Source organism: Canis lupus, chromosome 17 (assembly GCF_003254725.2).
Source record: "Canis lupus dingo isolate Sandy chromosome 17, ASM325472v2, whole genome shotgun sequence".
Taxonomy (NCBI): domain Eukaryota; kingdom Metazoa; phylum Chordata; class Mammalia; order Carnivora; family Canidae; genus Canis; species Canis lupus.
Genome location: NC_064259.1, coordinates 59157333 through 59176911, shown reverse-complemented (window position 1 = coordinate 59176911; position 19579 = coordinate 59157333). Strand labels below are relative to the sequence as shown.

Genomic DNA, 19579 nt, shown 5'->3' with positions numbered 1-19579 from the left:
TCTAGTCTTGAGTCAGATAGGCTGGCTTTGTGAAAATCCTGGCTCTGGCACTTTTTACCTTTATGATCTTGAGTGGATTACCTAACCTTTGTGAGCTTTAGCAACCTCATCTATGTGATAGGGTTAACCATCCAAATAAACCTCCTAGAGTTCCTTGGAAGTTAAAATGAAAGAATGCCTGCAGCTTTAACACATATTACTCCCTTTCACTTCTTTCTATCTCTGGGTTGTAATATAGGTCTACATAGGTCTCCTTGGTATGGAGTTGGGTCATATTCCCCCCCCCCTTGTTTTTTGAAGAAGGCTATATTTTGTTTCTTTTACTTGTAAGGACCCATATTAATTAAAAACAATCTGCCAAGGGAGTCTTTGGTTTTTCCCTCCCACCTAACCAAGAATTGTGTGAAATTTCTAAGAGTTTTTGTCCCTCCGCTCTCTCCCTATCTGGATTCCTTGGGACTGACATCATAGACGTGGAGGAGTCTCTGACCTTTGAAAATTCTTGACAGTCTTGAATGTTGTGGTTTTCCAGTGAGTTTTGGGAGGAGTCAGAGGGGACTTGGGCACAGCTGTAGTGCATGTGGGACTGGGAGGAGGTATAGTGTGAGAATGTGGATGCTGGGGGATGTAGTAGATGAGAAAATGTAGGGTCAATGGTTTTTAAGACACTTTAACATAACTTCTCTATAATCAGTATTTAATTTTGGGTCACTTTTCTCTGTTACGAAGTAGTTGGGCACACAGAGCATGCAGACTGTAATGTTAGTCTGGGTTAAACAACGTTTAGGAAGAGAAATCTGTTGCAAATAAGATCTTTAACAATCTGAAGCCAGTGTCTTTCAGTTGAGCCACTGTTTTAGATCTGCCTGTTTACAACACTGATTATCTGATTATCAGCAGTACTGGTGTGTGTATGCGTGTGTGTTTGCGCGCGCATGCACATGTCCACATGTATGCATACCATGGGGTACTGTACAAATATGGTTTAGTTTATCTGAACCCAAATTGAGTACCTACCAGGCGCTTAGGTATTAGGGATACAGGGTGAACAAGACAAGATTCCTGCTCTCAAATTGCTCCTGGTTTAGTGGGGAGACAAACATGTAAATAAACACAAGTACTCAGTGGTGTGATAAATAACATTATGGAAGTAGAGTGCCAGGTGCAGCAGCAAGGAGGAAGTGGGCAGTTTACGTTTGGAAGCCGAGAAAGTTTTACAAGTGAGGTAGTACTTCAGTTAACCCTATAGGATAAAGAAGAATTCACCTGCTAGACCACAAGTCCTCCCAAGCAGCGGGAACAACATGGACAAAGGAACTGAAGTATAAGCACATGGGATACTTGGAGAACTACCTGGAGAGGAAGGGGAATGGTGGCAGGTGAATGAGGCCAGAGGGTTAGGTAGAGCCCAATTGTGAAGGGATCTTATGCTTTAGTCATTGAAGAATTTAGAGCAGCGAGCTATACCTATTTGCATTTCAGATTGATCAGCCTCTACCAGCAACCAATGGCTGGAGAGAGGAAAAGGGAGAGATTAGGAAGCTGTTCCCTGGAGTCCAGGTTATCAAAGCCTGAGAGAGAATAAAAGAGTTGTAGCTTATGGAGAGTGTGCTATGGATTTGGGAAATTTTAAAGGGAAAATTAGTAAAACTTCATAAAAGATTATTTGTGAATGAGGATAAGATAAGAGAGAAGTCCAGGGTGGCTCCCAGGCTTTTGTGACTTGGATATTAGGGGAGATGATGGTACCATTTGCTAGAATAGGCAATACTGGAAGAGGAGTAGTTTGAAAGGAGGAAGGACAGAGATTGAGCTTATGTATTTTATGTGTTGAGTTTGAAGTGTTATGTGGGATTCCCAGGTAAGCTGGAGAGTTTGGGACTCCAAATACATTGAAGTTATCAGGGGCAAGAATGAAACTTCTCATGGAGATGATCTAAATTGAAAATATGGAAGGCCTGAGGTAGAACCTTGGTGCACTAACCTTTTTAGGAAGAGGAGTCCACAAAGGTGACAAGATGCAGAGCCAGAGAGGCAGGAAGAGTGATCAGTATCACATGCTACAAAGAGATCACTTTAGATAAGCAGTAAGGATAATTGTGATATTATTGTAAGTCAGTGTCATTCTCCTTCAGTAGAAGCACATTTTGGTAGGTTGAGGACTGCATCTAAGGCAAGAAAATAGCATCAGTGAAAGTGGTTGATTTTAGGGAGTTTTGCGAGGTGGGGAGAAGAGAAGCTGGCGGGGTAGGGACTGGGGAGGAAACCTGAAAGAACTCCTCTTGCTTCATAATGTTTTCTGTGAAGTTGGAGGCAAGTCATATGTCAGGAGTGAGGGAGGTGATAAGGATTGTGTAGGAGAGTGGTGGAGGTGTGGGAGAGTGGCTGACAAGATTGGTTGACTTGAACCAGAGGCAAACAGAAGACAAGTATTTCCTTGAAAGTAATGAGACTGAATACCATTTATTTGTAGTTGGGATGCTCTGTATGGTTATGTGATCTGATCTTGCTTACTAGCCCCAGGTAGTAACAGAGAAGTTGAATGTGGGAGTCACCCAGGTTGGGCAGATGAAATAGAAGAATAGCAGAACTAAGTTTTTACTGGAAAATAAATGGTCAGTTATTGGATTCATACTCAGTTGGCAAGAAGGGACAAAGTGACATCTATCCATTTTTTCTCTGTCGTCACTGCTGTCATCCTAGTCCAGCTCACTGTTATGTCTTTGCAATAATTTCCCAACCAATCTTCCCTAAATCTACTTGTGTTCCTTCCACACTCTTCTCATTACAGCCAGGGAGATCTTTTAATACTTCAAATCTGGTCATGTCCTGCCCCTACTTACAACTGATCAGTGGCTTTTCATTACTTTTAGGATAAAATCTCAATGTTTAACAGGGTCCATTAAGCTCCCTCTTAACCCTTACTTTGTACCATTTTCACCTCTATGTTTCTTCCTGCCACAGAACATTGATAGATGTTTCCCCTGCTTAAGCATTCTTCCTTTCCCAGTTTGTCCCTGTAATTCCTGTCACTTCCTTGGGAAAGCTTTTTCTGACTTCCTGTAGGAGATAACACCCATCTCTGCAGCATTTCTTTCTTTCTTTCTCTCTCCTTTTTAAAAAGATTTTATTTATTTGAGAGTGAGAGAGAGCATGAGAGGGGTGAGGGGCAGAGGGAAAAGCAGGCTGCCCACTGAGCAGGGAGCCCAATGTGGGTCTTGATCCCCAGACTCCAGGATCATGACTTGAGCCGAAGGCAGGCACAGGGGCACCTAGGCGCCCCTCCAGCATTTCTTTATTACAATTTTCAGTGAAATTTTGTGGTTTTTTTTTCTCCACTGGAATCTTTGTGAGGATAAAGATTGTGTCTGTCTAGTTCACTTTTGTTTCTAATGCTAATCATAGTGTACCTAACACATAGTAGGCATTCCATGATTTTTGTTGAATTAGTGAATAAGGTGGTTAAGGAATTGGCTGTCTTAGTCTGAGGTGAGGATATCTTGAGATAAGAGAGCAGGCTTAGTAGTAGAGAAGGAAAGCTGGAAGGAAGTGAGATTGTAGCCAAAGTAAGATTTCTGATGTTGAAAAAAGAGAGGTGGAGCAGTTTTAGGAGATGGCAGGACCCAGGAATGAGGTGCTGGAGTAGAGATGAAGGTCTTTGCAGTTGATGAGATTATAAAACTCTTACAGCAGAAACATTGGATGGATTATGTAGGTGGCTGTTGAAATTGCTGAGGAAAATGGTAGGATTTAAAGTGAGAGTGATAGAAGGCAGGTGTCTAACTCTTTAATAAATATGAGAGATAAGCACAGCCCTTTCCTATGTGGAAGAAGTCAGTGAGTAAGAATCAGTGCTGGGGGATCCCTGGGTGGCTCCCTGCCTTTGGCCCAGGGCACGATCCTGGAGTCCTGGGATCGAGTCCCACGTCGGGCTCCTGGGATACAGCCTGTTTCTCCCTCCTCCTGTGTCTCTGCCTCTCTATATAAAATAAATAAATAAATAAATAAATAAATAAATAAATAAATAAATAAATAAATAAATAAAAGAATCAGTGCTGTTTGGGGGTCCGGTAATGTCCTAGTACCTTGGGAGGCAGTGTGGGCAGTCGAACATGTGTCCAAAATATCTGGGTTCAGACTTTGGACAACCCACCTGATTTTTCAAGCCTATTTGTTCCTCTATTTGTAAACACAGTTTTATGTGAAGAAATGTTTTCTCTAATTCTTTTTTATGAAAACGCCATCATTCCTGGGAGCAGATTTTATTGTTCTGGAGAAGAGAACAGAGGCTAGGCTGTTAGGTGGAAGTTACAGAGGAAGTTACAGATTTTACTGTTCTGGAGAAGAGAACAGAGGCTGTTAGGTGGAAGTTACAGTTACAGAGGTGGAAGTTACAGAGGTGTTGGAACTTACAGAAGTTACAGAGGTGGTCTGGTCATTTAGTTTAGGAAAAGTGTTTTCTAACTCTTAGAACTGTCCAACAGTAAGAGGGACATCGTGGCAAAGGATTGAGTTTTCCAACAAAACTTGTATCCATGTAGAGACTGGGTGATTTCTCTGTCAGAGATGTAATAGAAAGATTTCTACATGAGGGCAAGCATTGGATTAAGTAATCACTAACGTCTCATCCAGTTGGAGGATTGGAGAGTTTTGACCTAATTGAGGTTTGTCTAAACACCATTCAATCAACAGATGTTTGAGTGCCTCCTCTGTTTCGTTTGAAAGTTTGAAAGCCAGTATTTTCTTTTTTCCTTCCTGTGTGCTGAGACAGAGCCAAGGACGTGCGTGCTAGTCCATGTTGTGGATATTTCCCATTTGGAATTTGAGAAGCTCAAGCCAGGTGTTGGTGGTGATGTAACAAAAGCTACTGTCCTCATCTGTTGGATGGGGTTAGGGTGGAGTCTGTGGTCTCTACCTGGAAGCATCAAATATAAGAATGTGCTGCCAAGAAGTTTGGTTTAGTGCTTTTTTGAATTTCTTAGCAAGTCATTCTAGATCATGCTGGATCTCTAAATTACTTCTCGAAAATAATTTTTGGAAAGAATGACCTACTATGTTGGCAAATGAGATCTATGATGCTGTGACATTGGTGGTTCTTACTGGCTTTCTCAGTCACAGGAGCCTATGTCTGGCTGCAAAATTGCCTACATGCCTATGGCTTAATCAACTCTCTCTTCTGCTGAGCATCTTTTTTGCTGATTGCTATTTGTGTGCCTACCCTGTATCTCCCACAGTCTGTCAGTTATTAAAATGGCTTTACTAAGTTCCTTTGCATATTTTTTTTTTAAAAGAGAGAGGATTGAAATTCATTTTGCAGTTATGCTCTTGGTTTTGGATTAGTCATGCTTTCAAGTTATTTGGGCTGCAACCATCTCTTGTGACCTCTAAGACAGTAACTAAAATGGGCTTGGAGAAGAAATTCTTGTCTGTATTAGGGGAGGGAGAAACCATTCATTTATGAATTCTGAAGGAATTTAATTCTTGTATAAGATGTAAGGAACTAATTTATTTTATAACCTAACATTTTGAATTTGAGGTATGCTAGGCCAAAAGTTCCTTATGTTATCGGCAGCCTTTTCTGACAATTGTGGAAGAATGGGAGGAAATTAGACATTGACAATGCATCAACTAAACTAAATGTCAGGATCATGGTTTATGAGGCTATAGAGAACAGGAGAGTTTCATTTTTTAAACCTGGAAAGGACCTTAAAGGTCATCGAATCCATTGAATTCAGTCTGCAACTGAAACCCTGTAAGTAATTTGACCAGGGTGGTTAAGACCAGGGTAGACTCTTAGAAATAGAAAGGTGATAGGAAGTATGAAGGACCCTGGACTTTCTCATCTGCCAAGTTAAGCCAAAAATTTGGTAGTGGCTGATGTGGAGGTTCACTTAGTCATTTAATCATTTACTCATCAGGCATTTATTGACTGCTACAATATTGTAGGTGCTGTGTTAGATGCTAGTTGTTGGGGCTATGAATAGGAATAAAACATGTCCCTATACTCAAGTTAGTGACTTACTGGTTTTATGATCCACAAATCATTGCTGTTTATTTGCCTTAATATTTCTAAGGAATGCAGAAAATCAGGATCCAATCATACCACTAAACAAGTTTTGTCCTGGGGTTGGGGGACGTTTGAAGAAAAGGTATCTGAGTCACCCTTAGACTTAAGATTGTTTAGGAGGAGATGTTTCTGCAGTGTGTCACCAGAGTCACCTTTTTTACCTTTGAGAATTCTACTTTTGGCCTTCTCTAAAAGGCAAGGAATTGGTGGGTGTGGTAGGGCAGGTGTGTTAGGGTTATTTTAGCAGCAAGCCCTCTTCAGAGAACTGTAAACCTGTCTAATGTGGCAGAATTTGGTTAGAGATCGTTCTTTACTCTGCTACTGCTTCCTCAGCTGGAACTGCTAACTTTAGAGGAATGTGGATTGGTGCCAGGCTATCAAGTCAGGGACAGAGTTTCTGCCAAAGTCAAGTCTGAAAGAGATCTTTTTCAGGTGAACTTATTTGGCTCGTTTGTCCATGGTGGATATTTGGCTCATTTGTCCATGGTGGAGAAAGGCATGTTTCCTGGGTTCATGAAATTAGTGGACAAAAATGGACTTTTGTGTACCTTTGAGATCTCCACTCTGCTTTGTGTAATAGCTTATTTTATTGTGAGTAGTTTTAGCTATCAGCTTGCTCCTTCTACATCCTCAGCTAGCCTCAGAACACTAGTCAGCTCTAAAGTTATTCAGTATATAGTATTCATTTGTTCGTTTATCCATTCATTCAGCAAATATTTACTGAGGGCCTCTATGCCACGCACTGTGCACGTATCAAGTGATACATGCTGAGGACACATTAGTGAATAAGACACACAAGCACTCGGCTTTCAAGAAACTTACATATTAGAGGAGGAGGGTAGACAGTAACCTACTAAAATAATTTCAGTTTATATCAGGTGCCAGGAAGGAAATAAAACAAGGTGGGGAGTTCTTCCGGGTGGTTAGTCTGCTGCTTTCTTCCATTAATTTCGATAAGCAACCTGATGGATGGAAATGGAATACTCTAGAAAGGTAGAAGAAAAGCATTATTCAGAATGACATTAAGTTTTGTGATTAATTTAGAAGAATTTAATGAGGAATTAGGAAACTAAAGGTTGCACTTTATAATAAATACAGCTGAAATAAATGAGCCGGGATAGTTTCTCCATTTGGTTAGGAAGCTGCAGAAATTGGGCTATGATCATCCTATTTCAGTATAATTTGAGCCTTATGTATTTATTTCCTCCTCAGGTAGAGGCCTGAATTTTGATCTATGTCCACCCTACCTCAGCTGCCTGAAAGTACTTAATGATCACATGACCCTGGACATGGATGCTGTCCTGTCAGATTTTGTCCGTTCCACAGGTGCAGAGCCTGGGCTGGCCCGAGATCTCCTGGAAGGTAAGGAGTCACGAGGGGGAAAATGAGAAGAGAGAAAGTCAATGCCATGTTTATTGTTAAGATGACTTGGAACAATTAAGGTGATCAGAAAAATACTTTATGACAGACCTTACGTTTAAATTGCTTCTAATAATCTACCTGTGTATGACTTAACATAATTTTAAAGTGCAAAATTCCCTTTTCTCCTTGAAAAGTTAAATTCACTGTGAATATATGCTTAGGTAATGCAAGTGAAATTTTATATAAATCCACTAAAAGCATAATTCTAGATGTGTAAGTCTTCCTCTTTATATATAAACAGCTTTGGGATTTTTGTATTTCGGATCATTTGTGGTTTTGTTTCTTGCCTTCCCTAATTTGGGGTGATTCCATGTAGAGTGAATTAAGTTAATATTTTTATTATGCTGCCATGTTTATTTCTATCTGTATGTACACATAAGCATGAACATTCTAGATTTTAAGGTCCTTAAGGCTTGGAATTGTGTCAGTAGGATTCTTTGTTTGGAGTCATAATTAACAGATGTTTTTTGATGATGGAACTATATAATGACAAAACTGGGTAAGCCTGAGGAGAGAGGGGCAAGTTCTTAGCATATATTCTAATGTTTTAGATCGTCATCGCTTAGCAAAGTATGACAGTTTGACATTTGCTTCCACCTTTTAGGAAATGGAAGATCTGGGTTTAAACTCCAGTTTGCTAATTCAGTGTGACTCTGCCCTTGACTGACATTTTTTATCTCCTACTATCTTCTTCTTCTTCAGCCTGGCCCAACTTGTCACCTTTCCCTGGTCACGTTAAGTTGTTTTCTAAGTCAGCAGTGTCCCTTCCTCCATTTTTCTTTAGAAATTCTCCTCATCCTTCTGGATTCAGCTCAAATGCTTCTTCTTCCTCTTGTACTCTTGTAACATGTGTTCAATATGTGTGAGGTACTTGAGATAGATACATTGTTTTATTCTTACAATCACTCTGCAATATAGGTTTTATTATCCCACTTTTATGATTTTAAAAACTGAAGTTCAGAGAAGTTAAGTGGAATTTGAACATAGGCCATCTGTTTTCAGAGGCTGGCTTTTAACAATTATGTTACAATTAATATTTGTTTAATCTGTCTCACACACACGTGCACACACTTCTGTGCTATGAAGGAAAAGTTGAGGTACTATGGAAGTGTAAGAGAGAAACCTAAATTTAGATACAGGGTATAGAAAGGCCTTTCTAAGGAAGTGACATTTGAGCTGAACCCAGAAGGGTATGTGGGAGTAGCAAGGCAAAAGGGATAAGAGGAGAGTGTTGATACAGAAGCTTGTACAAGGACATAAAGTGAAACAGAGTTTGGCACTGGGTAGAAAGAGTGGGGCAAGAGTGGTAGGAAATGGGTAGAAAGGCAGGAAGCAGAATATGGGGCCCTTTGTAGACTGTGGTAAGAAGTTTAAATGTCATTCTGTGTTCAGGGGGAAGCTGGTGAAGGATTGTAATCAGGGGAGTGAAGTGATGGGATTTGAATTTTGGTTGAAGGTTATGGAACATGTTGGAAGGTGGCCAGAGAAGTGATCAACCCAATTAAGACAGTTGCCACAGTTGAGGTGAGAGATGATGGTGGCTTGAACTGCTGTGGTAGCTGTAGGGAGAAAAGTGGATGGATTTAAGATAGAATTTAGAAGGGAAATCAAAGGGTTTGATCTTCATTTTCTCCCTGTCTCTGTCTTTCTCTCTTGCTTTTTCCTTTAAAAGTTAACTTTGGTTTATAGTATAAAGAACAAATTCGAAAGAGGACATGTTAGGGGAAGGGAGATTAGCCAAGCCCCTCCCAGAGACCAGGGGATGATCATGAGGACTTTTATGGGGACAGTGACAGTAAAAATGGACATGAACAGATTTGAGAGATGTTCCATGAGTGCAAACATTGACTAGATAGTGAGGGCGGAAAACGAATTGGGTCTCAGTAGTGAGGAACTGAAGGTGACTGAATTTTCTGGCCTAGAGGGCTTGTGATGCCATTACTGGTTTGGGGAATATCGAAGGAGGAGTGGAAGGAAGGAAGGAAGGAAGGAAGGAAGGAAGGAAGGTAATAGGAATGAAGGAAAGAAGGAAAGGAAGGAAAGGAAGGGAAGGAAGGGAGGAAGGAAAGGAAGGAAAGGAAGGAAGGAAGGAAGGAAGGAAGGAAGGAAGGAAGGAAGGAAGGAAGATGATGGATATCCCATTTTGGACAAGATGGGCAAATTGGTTGTTAGGGCCTGTTTTTCAGAGGTTTACCACACAGTTACAAATACAGGGCCAGTGTTCAGTATAATGTTCTGTATTTCCAGCTGTATGGTAAACATTCATTCATTGATTTGTTGAGTCAAGACAAAAGGCCTTCATTCTTCAACAAATATTTATTGAGTACCTACTATATGCCACGTTCTAGGTACTTGAACAAAACAAAACAAAAATCCCTGCCCTTATGTTCCAGCAAGACAGTCAATAAATAATAAGCATGATAACCAAATCATTGTGAAGTATATTTTAAGATGTGAAGTGCTATGTGATGAGGGTAGGTTGTGATTTTTACTTGGGTAGTCAAGCAGGCCTTATTAAGGATGTGACATTTGAACAAATACCTGAAGGAGATGAAGAGTTGTCTGTGTAGATAAACTGGGGAGAGAGCCTTCCAGGCAGTTGGGACAGTTGTTGGAAAGGCCATAGGTGGGAGCAGTTGTAGCATATGTATAGGGGTAACAAAGAGGCCAGACTGACTGAAGCCATGTGAGCAAAGGAAGTTGGAACAAATGATGAATGTAATGGGTCAGAAGTAAATTCATCAGGTATTAATGATTCGTGTAGCTAAAACTGAGGAATTATAGTAATAACAAGACATCACAGCAACAGCAATAAATGCATATAAAAAAACTTACTGTGTTTTTAATTCATTTGATCTTCGTAACATTCCTATGTGGAATCATCTCCACTTTCACAACCAGGAAAATTGAAGCACAGGGAAAAGGTTGGAAAAGTAGGCCAGGTCATAGAAAGCCTTGAATGTCAGACATAGGAACCTAGAATTTATTCTGTAGGCAGTGACAAGCAGCAGTTTTGATACTGGAACTGAAATGATCAGAACTGTGCTTTGGAAAGATTAATCTCATGGGATACTTTAGAGTGGATTGGAGGTGGGACAGTGGGTGATAGGAATTGAATTAAGTGGGTATCAGATGGAATAGAATAGAAGTGTGAACAGTCATAAAATATATGACAAGTCTATCATTTAAGATCTTTTCTTCAGGAGAGTAGTGATTCTTAAATTTGAGGCCAGGCAGTTACCATTTTCTTTTGGTAATCTGATGACAGCTGTCAGCTCTTTTTCTTTAGGAAAATGCACACACCTATACCTTTTTATATAATTTCAGATGGTTTAGGTCTAGGCTAAGAACTCTCTGGATTTCAGAATTGAGAGACCTGGGCTTTTAGTCACACTTTTCCTTGGTGCAAACTAGCTTTACATTTAGGCAAGTCACTCTTCTTTAGGCTGCTTTTGTTTTATCTGTGGTCTCTGAGGGCCCTTTTAGTTCAGAGACACAAAGATTCAATGCTCACAAAGCTGACTTAGGAAATAGACAACAGGTAAATAGATTGTCGTATTGTAGACTAAAGTGTTAAGAAAATTAAAGCACAATAAGAAACAGGAGAATGGTGGAAGTATACATAAATTTTATTTGCTAGTTTTGAGAGGATGGTTTGGGTGATTATTCTAGGTTTTTCCACAGTTTCCCTGTACTCTGAGTACCCAATTCAAGTTTTGATTTGTCTCTTGCCAGGAAAGAATTGGGACGTGAGTGCTGCCCTCAGTGATTTTGAACAGCTACGTCAAGTCCATGCTGGGAACCTGCCCCCACCCTTTAGTGAAGGGAGTGGTGGCTCCAGGACCCCTGAAAAAGGGTTTTCAGATCGAGAGTCTGCCCGTCCTCCCCGACCCACGCTGCAGCGGCAGGATGATGTCATTCAAGGTACTGGGGTAACTGAGGGGTGTTTCTGTAGATGGAGTAGAGAGGAAGGGAGGGCACTGCTAAATGGAGTCATCCTTCACAGATGATCCTCTTCCTTCCTCTGCTCCCCTGACAGACTGATTAGAGGTGGCCTCAGTCTGCCTCAGTGCGGGAGGCCCGCACTGTCCCACTGCATCATGTGTATTACCCTGTACAAAGGCCTTTTTCAGATCTGGGAGAGAAATGGATGAAAGAGAACAACCTAGTTGTCAAGTTTAAGTCCATAAAGGTAGAATTCAAAGGATCACTGCCATCCACCTCTTTGGTTAATATTTGTCAGTATGTAGCAAAATTTTAAAATGAATGTATATACTCTGACTCAGCAATTTGATTTTTAGGAATTTATCATATATATGTATGTGCACGTGAGTATATATATGTCCTTTAAACAAATAAATGCAAATGGACACATATGCAGTGTAAAGCTTGAGAGTTAAAGCTTGAAAACAACTTTAATGTCCATTAGTAGAGGAGCAGTTAAATTAAAATTGTGTATGTTGTGGCATACTCTGCAGCCACTGGAAAGAATTAGGTAGAACTTGATGTGTTGTTTTAGAAAAGTCTATAAAATCTGTTGAGAAAGGTAAGATGCACAGTATGTTCTTGTTTATGTTTTTTGAAATGATTTTAAAAGCTATACATGCTTTTTAAAATTTTAGATTTATTTTACAGAGAATTAGAGCAGGGGGGAGGGGCTCAGGGAGAGGGAGAGAGGGTTCCAAGCTGACTCCTTGTTAAGCTCAGAGAGCCCCATGCAGGGCTTGATTTCATGACCTTGAGATCACGACCTGAGCTGAAACCAAGAGTCAATCTCTTAGCTGACTGAACCACCCAAAGCTATATGTGCTTCTGTGTGCATAGAAAATTCTAGAAGGATCCAAAAGGATTTCCTCTGGAGAAGGAATTAGAAATTTTGAATAAGGGGGAGATTTCTTTGTAATACTTTACATCTTTTGGTAGTATTTTGACTTTTTACCATGGGCTTATGATACTTTTTGAATACCTAAAAACGCAGTTTAAAAAATAACATCACTATAAAATAACTTTAGACAACTCTTAACTTACTTTGTACATCCTCTCTGGCAAGTATTGGATTAAGAACTGCTTCCCAACGCAATTTTTAGCTCTTTTGATAATCTTCACATAAGTCATGCAAATGAATTGTAATATGGCACTTGAGCAGATTATGATCACAGACTATCGGGGGATTTTAAGTGCCATGTAATAAAAAACAAGTGAAATAATTTGGGGGCCTGTCTACTGTCTTTGTCTGTAGCATGCTAAGTGAGAATGACTGCACCTATATATTTCTGATAAATAGGAGTATCCAGAAAAGTTGTAGTAAATAATGTATATAGGGGGATCCCTGGGTGGCGCAGCGGTTTGGCGCCTGCCTTTGGCCCAGGGCGTGATCCTGGAGACCCGGGATCGAATCCCATATCAGGCTCCCGATGCATGGAGCCTGCTTCTCCCTCTGCCTGTGTCTCTGCCTCTCTCTCTCTCTCTCTCTGACTATCATAAGTAAATAAATAAAAATTAAAAAAAAGAAAAAAAAAAAAAACCTTTAAAAAAAAAAAATGTATATAGGGATCCCTGGGTGGCGCAGTGGTTTGGCGCCTGCCTTTGGCCCAGGGCGCGATCCTGGAGACCCGGGATCGAATCCCACGTCGGGCTCCCGGTGCATGGAGCCTGCTTCTCCCTCTGCCTGTGTCTCTGCCTCTCTCTCTCTCTCTCTGTGTGTGTGACTATCAAATAAATAAAAATTAAAAAAAAAATAAAAATAAAAACGAAATACACTTTTAAAAAAATGTATATAAATGTTATTGATGGTAAATAAGAAAGTTCCCAGCTGTGTAAGATTTCATTAGAAAATCATTAATTTGGGATCCCTGGGTGGCGCAGCGGTTTGGCGCCTGCCTTTGGGCCCAGGGTGCGATCCTGGAGACCCGTGATCGAATCCCACGTTAGGCTCCCGGAGCATGGAGCCTGTTTCTCCCTCTGCCTGTGTCTCTGCCTCTCTCTCTCTCACTGTGTAACTATCATAAATAAATAAAAAATTTAAAAAAAAAAAAAAAGAAAGAAAATCATTAATTTAAAAAAAATTAAAAAAAATCATTAATTTTCTATAATGGTAATTCTTCTTTATAGTCTCCAAAATGATGAAAATCATCAGAGTGATTATTTGATTCAGTCTAGCCAAATGCAACCCCATTTCTCTTATTCCCTCTTTTTCCTACCAGTGATCAAGTTTCCAAATGAATGAGTCCCTATTATGTTGGGAAATGGAAATAAAAGAAGACAGAGTCATGGGGAGAAGTTCAGGCAAATTCTCTTAAAAAAGGTAGAAAGAGGAATGTATATTTGGTGCCAATATAAGTGCTTAAAAAAATGCTACTTTCTATATTTCTCCAATTGTATTTGGTTTGAGAAAGCGGGTTGGGAAATTTGGTAGCCAGTTGGACTTATAGGTTTTCCCTGACTGAAAGAGGTAACCCTTGTTAGGTAATCATCACCACATGAGTGGGATGTTCTTTGGGCTGTGTATGTTCTAAGGTAACTCCGTTTCTCATTGCAGAAAAACGCCTGTCTAGGGGCATCTCCCACGCCAGCTCCAGCATTGTTTCCCTGGCCCGGTCCCATGTCTCCTCCAATGGTGGGGGTGGGGGGAGCAGTGAGCACCCCCTGGAAATGCCCATCTGTGCCTTCCAGCTTCCAGATCTCACTGTGTACAATGAAGACTTCCGCAGCTTCATAGAGAGAGACCTTATTGAACAGTCCATGCTGGTTGCCTTGGAACAGGCAGGTCAGTGAATGCTGCTTTTCCCCAGGTTCTTCCCTCTGCTCTTTACCTGTAGGCAGCCACGTGGAGGGCCTGGCCTTAACCAGTAGCTCCCAATCTAAGTGTGGGATCTGACTGCAAGTGTCAGTCAGATCAACACATATACTGAGTTAGGTGCTTCTTTTCAGGACATAAATTAAATACTTTCTCCTGGAAATTTCTATTTGGTGGAAGGCAAACCAGATATGCACATGAAAGGCCCAGGAATCCATACCTAAAAATCCATACATGGGGAAGAAAATACGAATGAATCAAAATTGGCTCTGGAACATGTTTGTGATCAGAAAATACCAATATTATAGCTGATGTACACCGGTGATTAATTTAAAAGTGCCATTTGTTTATATGAGCCTTTCTCTGAAGATATATTTACCTTTACAATTGTGTTTGTCTTAAATTACTGTTAAAATTGGTTAACATAGTGGGGTGAGGCTGCTGGAAATTATGGAAAAAGCTAGTCAGGTATTAAAATTCCTTGGAAGAAAGATGGGGGCTGGGAGTTGGGGGCATGGGAAACAAGCTTTCATTTTTCATTTGTACCCTTCTATAGTATCTGTGTGGATCTATTTAATACTTTCTTAAAAAGTTAGCAGGTTCTAGCTAGTGAGATTATAGGTTAGTTTTTTTCTATTAACTTTTTAGTAATTCAAGAAGACTTTTTAAGCATGATTCATGAAATATTTTTCTCCTATGAATAACGGATTGGCAATTGTGGGATGACTATACAGAATTGAGACTCATTTTCTTAGGTGTTTCGTATGCTTTGTCTTGTTGCTTATATCTTTAAAGTCATATCACATACAAGTTGCCACGCAGTCATATATGCGATGATACTTACGTGACTCTGTGAATACATGCTTTGGGTTATTTTTCTTTTAGTGATGATGTTTTTGTGCTGAGTTTCATTGTTATATTATTTACTGGTCTCCTGACCAGAGGGAAGACATCAGAGCCAGCCAAGAAGCCAACACAGATTTCCACCTATGACCTTGGCCTCATCATCTAATCCAGAGTGGCTCAATCTCAGCATTGTTGATATTTAGGACCAGATAATTTGGTTGTGCAAGCGGCCTGATATGATATATTATGTTTAGCAATCTCTCTAGTCTCTACCCACTAGATGCATCCCTCCTCCAGTTGTGACAACAAAACAGCATTTCCAGATACTGCCAAATGTCCTCTTGGATATTGGTTAGATCAGTGGTCCCCATGTAAGAACTGCTGATCTAACCAATCATGCTCTCTAGATTCTGATTCATTAGGCATTAGTGAGGAAGATATAAGGAGTAACAGAGATGGTTTTATTCTGGGTAGGCTTCCTGGAGGAGGCAAGTTTGGAGTCTTTTTTAGAGTTAGAGAAGTGGGAAGGACTTTATGGATAATCTACTCCTCTCCTTTTCTTGTTTCTGTAGGGCGTTTGAACTGGTGGGTGAGTGTGGACCCTACCTGCCAGAGGCTGCTTCCTTTGGCAACTACTGGGGATGGAAACTGCCTCCTGCATGCAGCCTCTCTAGGTAAGTTTTGAAAATGGTGTTCCGTACCCTCAGAAAGGAAGCAATGGAATTAAATCTCATGTGCAGGACTTAATCCGCTAACCTTGATCTTAGGCAGAAATGATGGCATAGTGTGTATGTGTGTGTCTGTGTTTGTGTGTGTGTCTGCGTGCGCGCATGGGTATGGGCATGCGATGCAAGAGATGGAAGAGAGCCCTGCCCTGGTTTTTCAGTCTTGTTCAGAGAGCATATGGAGAACACATGCTTTAGTGTGGGTCCCACTCTGAGAGCTACCCCCAGAAGTAGTGAGCAGCAAGTATGTAAGCAGGGTAGAGCTATGTGTGTCTATCATTATACTTCATATTTATTCTTTTGCTGTATAAAAAAGATATGCTTTCATTGGTTTTTGTGAGATTTGTTTAATTATAAAACTTATTTATAATTCAATATGTTTTTTGCCTTAGATTTTAAAAAAGTCCTCATTTTCCAACCATCCCTCCAGCTTTGATGGTGATTGCCATGTGCCAGACCCATCTTCTATACTGCCACCATGTATTTTAGTTTGTTAGACTTGTGTCATGAGTAAGGAACTTTCTGTCAGGAGTTTGTAGGATGTGGTATATCTCCCACTTGTAAGTTCTCAAAGTATCTGAACCTCCAGAGTAGGAACACATTTTCTGTCATGGTTAAGTACCTCTCCCCTGAGTCACAGGAGTTTCTTTGAATCTGGCCTTCAGCCTGATTTCCTTCATGCTAGGACATATGCATCATAATTAGTAAAGGTAAGTCAAGGTAAGGTGTCCTATTGGTATGTTTTCTTGCTGCAGGCATGTGGGGTTTCCATGATCGGGACTTGATGCTACGGAAAGCTTTGTATGCGCTGATGGAGAAAGGAGCCGAGAAGGAAGCATTAAAACGGCGCTGGAGGTGGCAACAAACACAGCAGAATAAAGAGGTGAGGGAGTTTGGGAACACCTTGTTCTTAGAGTTGGCTATGGTGAATGCTCAGTGTGTGCCAGTAGGCCATGTCTCCTGGTGCCTGATCAGTGGTACTCCCTTTGGAATCCTGGAAATTGTAGACAATACAAAAGACACCACGGGCCTGTGCCTTTCTGAGATAATCATGAGAACTAGCATGGGGAAGCTGAGAATCATGGAGGAGGTAACTAACATGCTTCTCACCTGATGGACACTCATTAAGTCTTCAGTAGTAATCTTTTGCAAAATAAGATAGGACAAGTCCACAGGATTTTTGTATTGTTTGGAGCTTTTTTGCTTATAATAATAAAGCTAAACCAATTTTTAAGGACTTATGTTTTCAACCCTTATAGGAATGTAAATGCTTAAAAATTTTGTTGGCTATATGTAATACTTGTTTTTCATACACTCGGTTTGTTTAAAAATTTTAAAAACATGCCTATTAAATTGAGTTTGAATGATACTTCTCAGGGCCTTAGCAGGTGTTAAGACTGCTTTTGTATAAGAACGTAACAATGGCTGTTTGTACTTTCCATCCCCATAACTGGGGTTGAAAGCTAACTATGACCTGTGAGACAAATCTCAGTAACAGTTAAAAAAAAAAAAAAGTTTCATTGGAACACAGCCCTGCACATTCATTTATATATGTTTGCTTTATGTTAAGTGCTTTCCTTGTGTAAAACAGAACAGCAGCAGGATAGAGTAGTTACATATGGCCCACAAAGCCTCAAAGATTTACTGTCAGGCAGTTATGACGGGGCAGTAAAAGAGTTGGCTGAACCCTAACTGTAATGATGACACTGTACACTTACACAAAGATAACAAGTCTCCCTCTTCCCTTTTCCCCTAGTTCTCTCTCTCTCTTCTGTGTTTATCTTACACGCTGTTTGAGTGTATCTGTTTGTTTGTTTTGCCATTTATATGGCTGGGTGTTCTGGCATAAATATGGGACAGTCTTTTCGGAAACTTTCTTTTTTCTTTCCATTTTCCTTCTTGTTGCCTTTTATTGCTCTATCATAACTGGCTATTATATAGAACTAAGAGGGTTTTTTTTAGTTATTAGAATTTAATATCCTGAAGATTAAAATATGAAGGTAGAATGTGTCCTGTTTCTTTCTTAAAAACAAAGAGGCCAATTGTTAAAATTAGGATGGTATTAAGATCAGAATGGTGTCTTTGATCAGCCAGTCTGCCCCAGAGGATTCTGAAGGAAGCAAGTGTACAGGGGCAAGGCCAAGTAAATGGCATTCTTTATTATTGCCAAATCCCATGGTTCCCTAGTGAACTGAGCAGGCACTTGTGGAGGGCTTCTTTTGCCTGAGCTAGAGCCAACCTAAAGTTTGCCTTCTTCGCCACTGAATTCACATCATACCTGAACCTTATATTTGACCACTCCAGAGTCCAGAAAAGCATTCAAACTAGAGCATTTAGCTATTAGTAGAAGTTACAGCAACAGTCAGAGAATAGGTATGGCCAAGTCCCGCTATTAAGCTATTGTAGGTATTTTAAGGGTGGGATTATATTGTGATGGGTTTAGCTGGGAGACCCAGAAATACCCAAATTATGTTCTTGGTCAGCCACATGTTCCTCCCCAGGGTCTCCAGTGGAAATGTATGCATAGAGAATAGTGGCTAACAAAGGAGCAACATCTTACTCCTTTTGCCCAGTACATAAAAAGTTCCATACTGGAAATGTGGCCTAAAGAGTTGTTTTAATTGAGACTATTTATAGCATCATACTGCACCTTGGGCATGGGAATGGAGGGAGGCAAGGAGGACTGGGGGGCTTCTTTTAATCAAGACCGAACACCACACAAACTAAATTGGTTTTGATTTCCCAGGCCTCCTTGTTTTGTGTTGAAATTGGTGGTCAAGCCCAATAAAGATGGGCCGCCTGGCTAGTTCAGTAGGTAGAGCATGCAGCCCTTGACCTCAGGGTGGTGAGTTTGAGTCCTATGTTGGGTGTAGAGATTGTTTAAATAAACTTAAAAAAAAAAAAAAAAACTCTAACCAGTAAGGACATTTTCCAGTAAGGCTGAATGGGTCCGCCACCTAGTGGCTGCATGTATGAAAACAGGAAGCTGAAATAGGTGAGAAAAAGACTGACCAAAGCACCCAGTCAGTACATATTGCCTGTGCATTGTTCTTTTTATTTTTAATTGAAAAACTTTATTACAGTATTTTACAAAGAGAACATAGCTTTGTAATTTTTAGTTATTAAAGTAAAATGTTGCTGATAACAGCTCTTTAATTCTTAAATTTGTTCCTCACACCCCTCATGTTTCCAGTTTAATTCTTTTACTCTGTCAGTATGTTTAAGCAGTATAAACTCCTTTAAATACTAATGTAAGGCAAGTATAATTAATAACAATAGACTTATCTCCCAAATTATCATATATATCCTAAAGACAAATGATATTTTTAAATTGCTTGTACCACTTCTCCCATTTCTTTGATAAAAATTATAGTTTCACTCAGCATGTATTGATTACTGATCACATCTTAGGCACTAGCATATTGCCTAGAACATGGTTCTGGCCCTTAAGAGTAGTAGGTGATGGACATGTAAATATGTAATTGTACCAAAGTAACAGGTTGTTCCTTCTGTGATGAAGTTTGTATAGTAGATTAGAAGGGAGGGCACAAAGGAAGGAGTGAGTCTACCAGGAAGATTTAGGAAAGCCTTAGAGAAGATATTTGAGTTCTCTCCTGACAGTTGAGAAATCGTTCACCAAGTGGCTAGGAAGTAGGCTGCTCCAAGCAGAAGGAATAAGCTAGACAAAAGGTCAAGTATAAAGCAATGCAGTACATTCAAGGA

The 19579-nt window shown here is 40.2% G+C and overlaps 1 protein-coding gene across 4 annotated transcripts in view; it reads left to right on the top strand.

The window, feature by feature from the left end:
- The window catches only part of OTUD7B (OTU deubiquitinase 7B), a 55485-nt gene that overhangs the window by 23999 nt on the left and 11907 nt on the right, over window positions 1-19579 (top strand). The window contains exons 2-6 of one of the 4 annotated variants that reach the window (XM_025453179.3): window positions 7280-7429; window positions 11225-11413; window positions 14028-14255; window positions 15704-15805; window positions 16612-16739. In XM_025453179.3, the coding sequence (XP_025308964.1) occupies window positions 7345-7429; window positions 11225-11413; window positions 14028-14255; window positions 15704-15805; window positions 16612-16739 (732 nt within the window). In that variant the 5' untranslated portion in view covers window positions 7280-7344. Of the gene's footprint in view, window positions 1-7279; window positions 7430-11224; window positions 11414-14027; window positions 14256-15703; window positions 15806-16611; window positions 16740-19579 lie in introns of those variants that run through there. The other 3 variants (XM_025453178.3, XM_025453181.3, XM_025453180.3) reach the window with 3 other exon arrangements.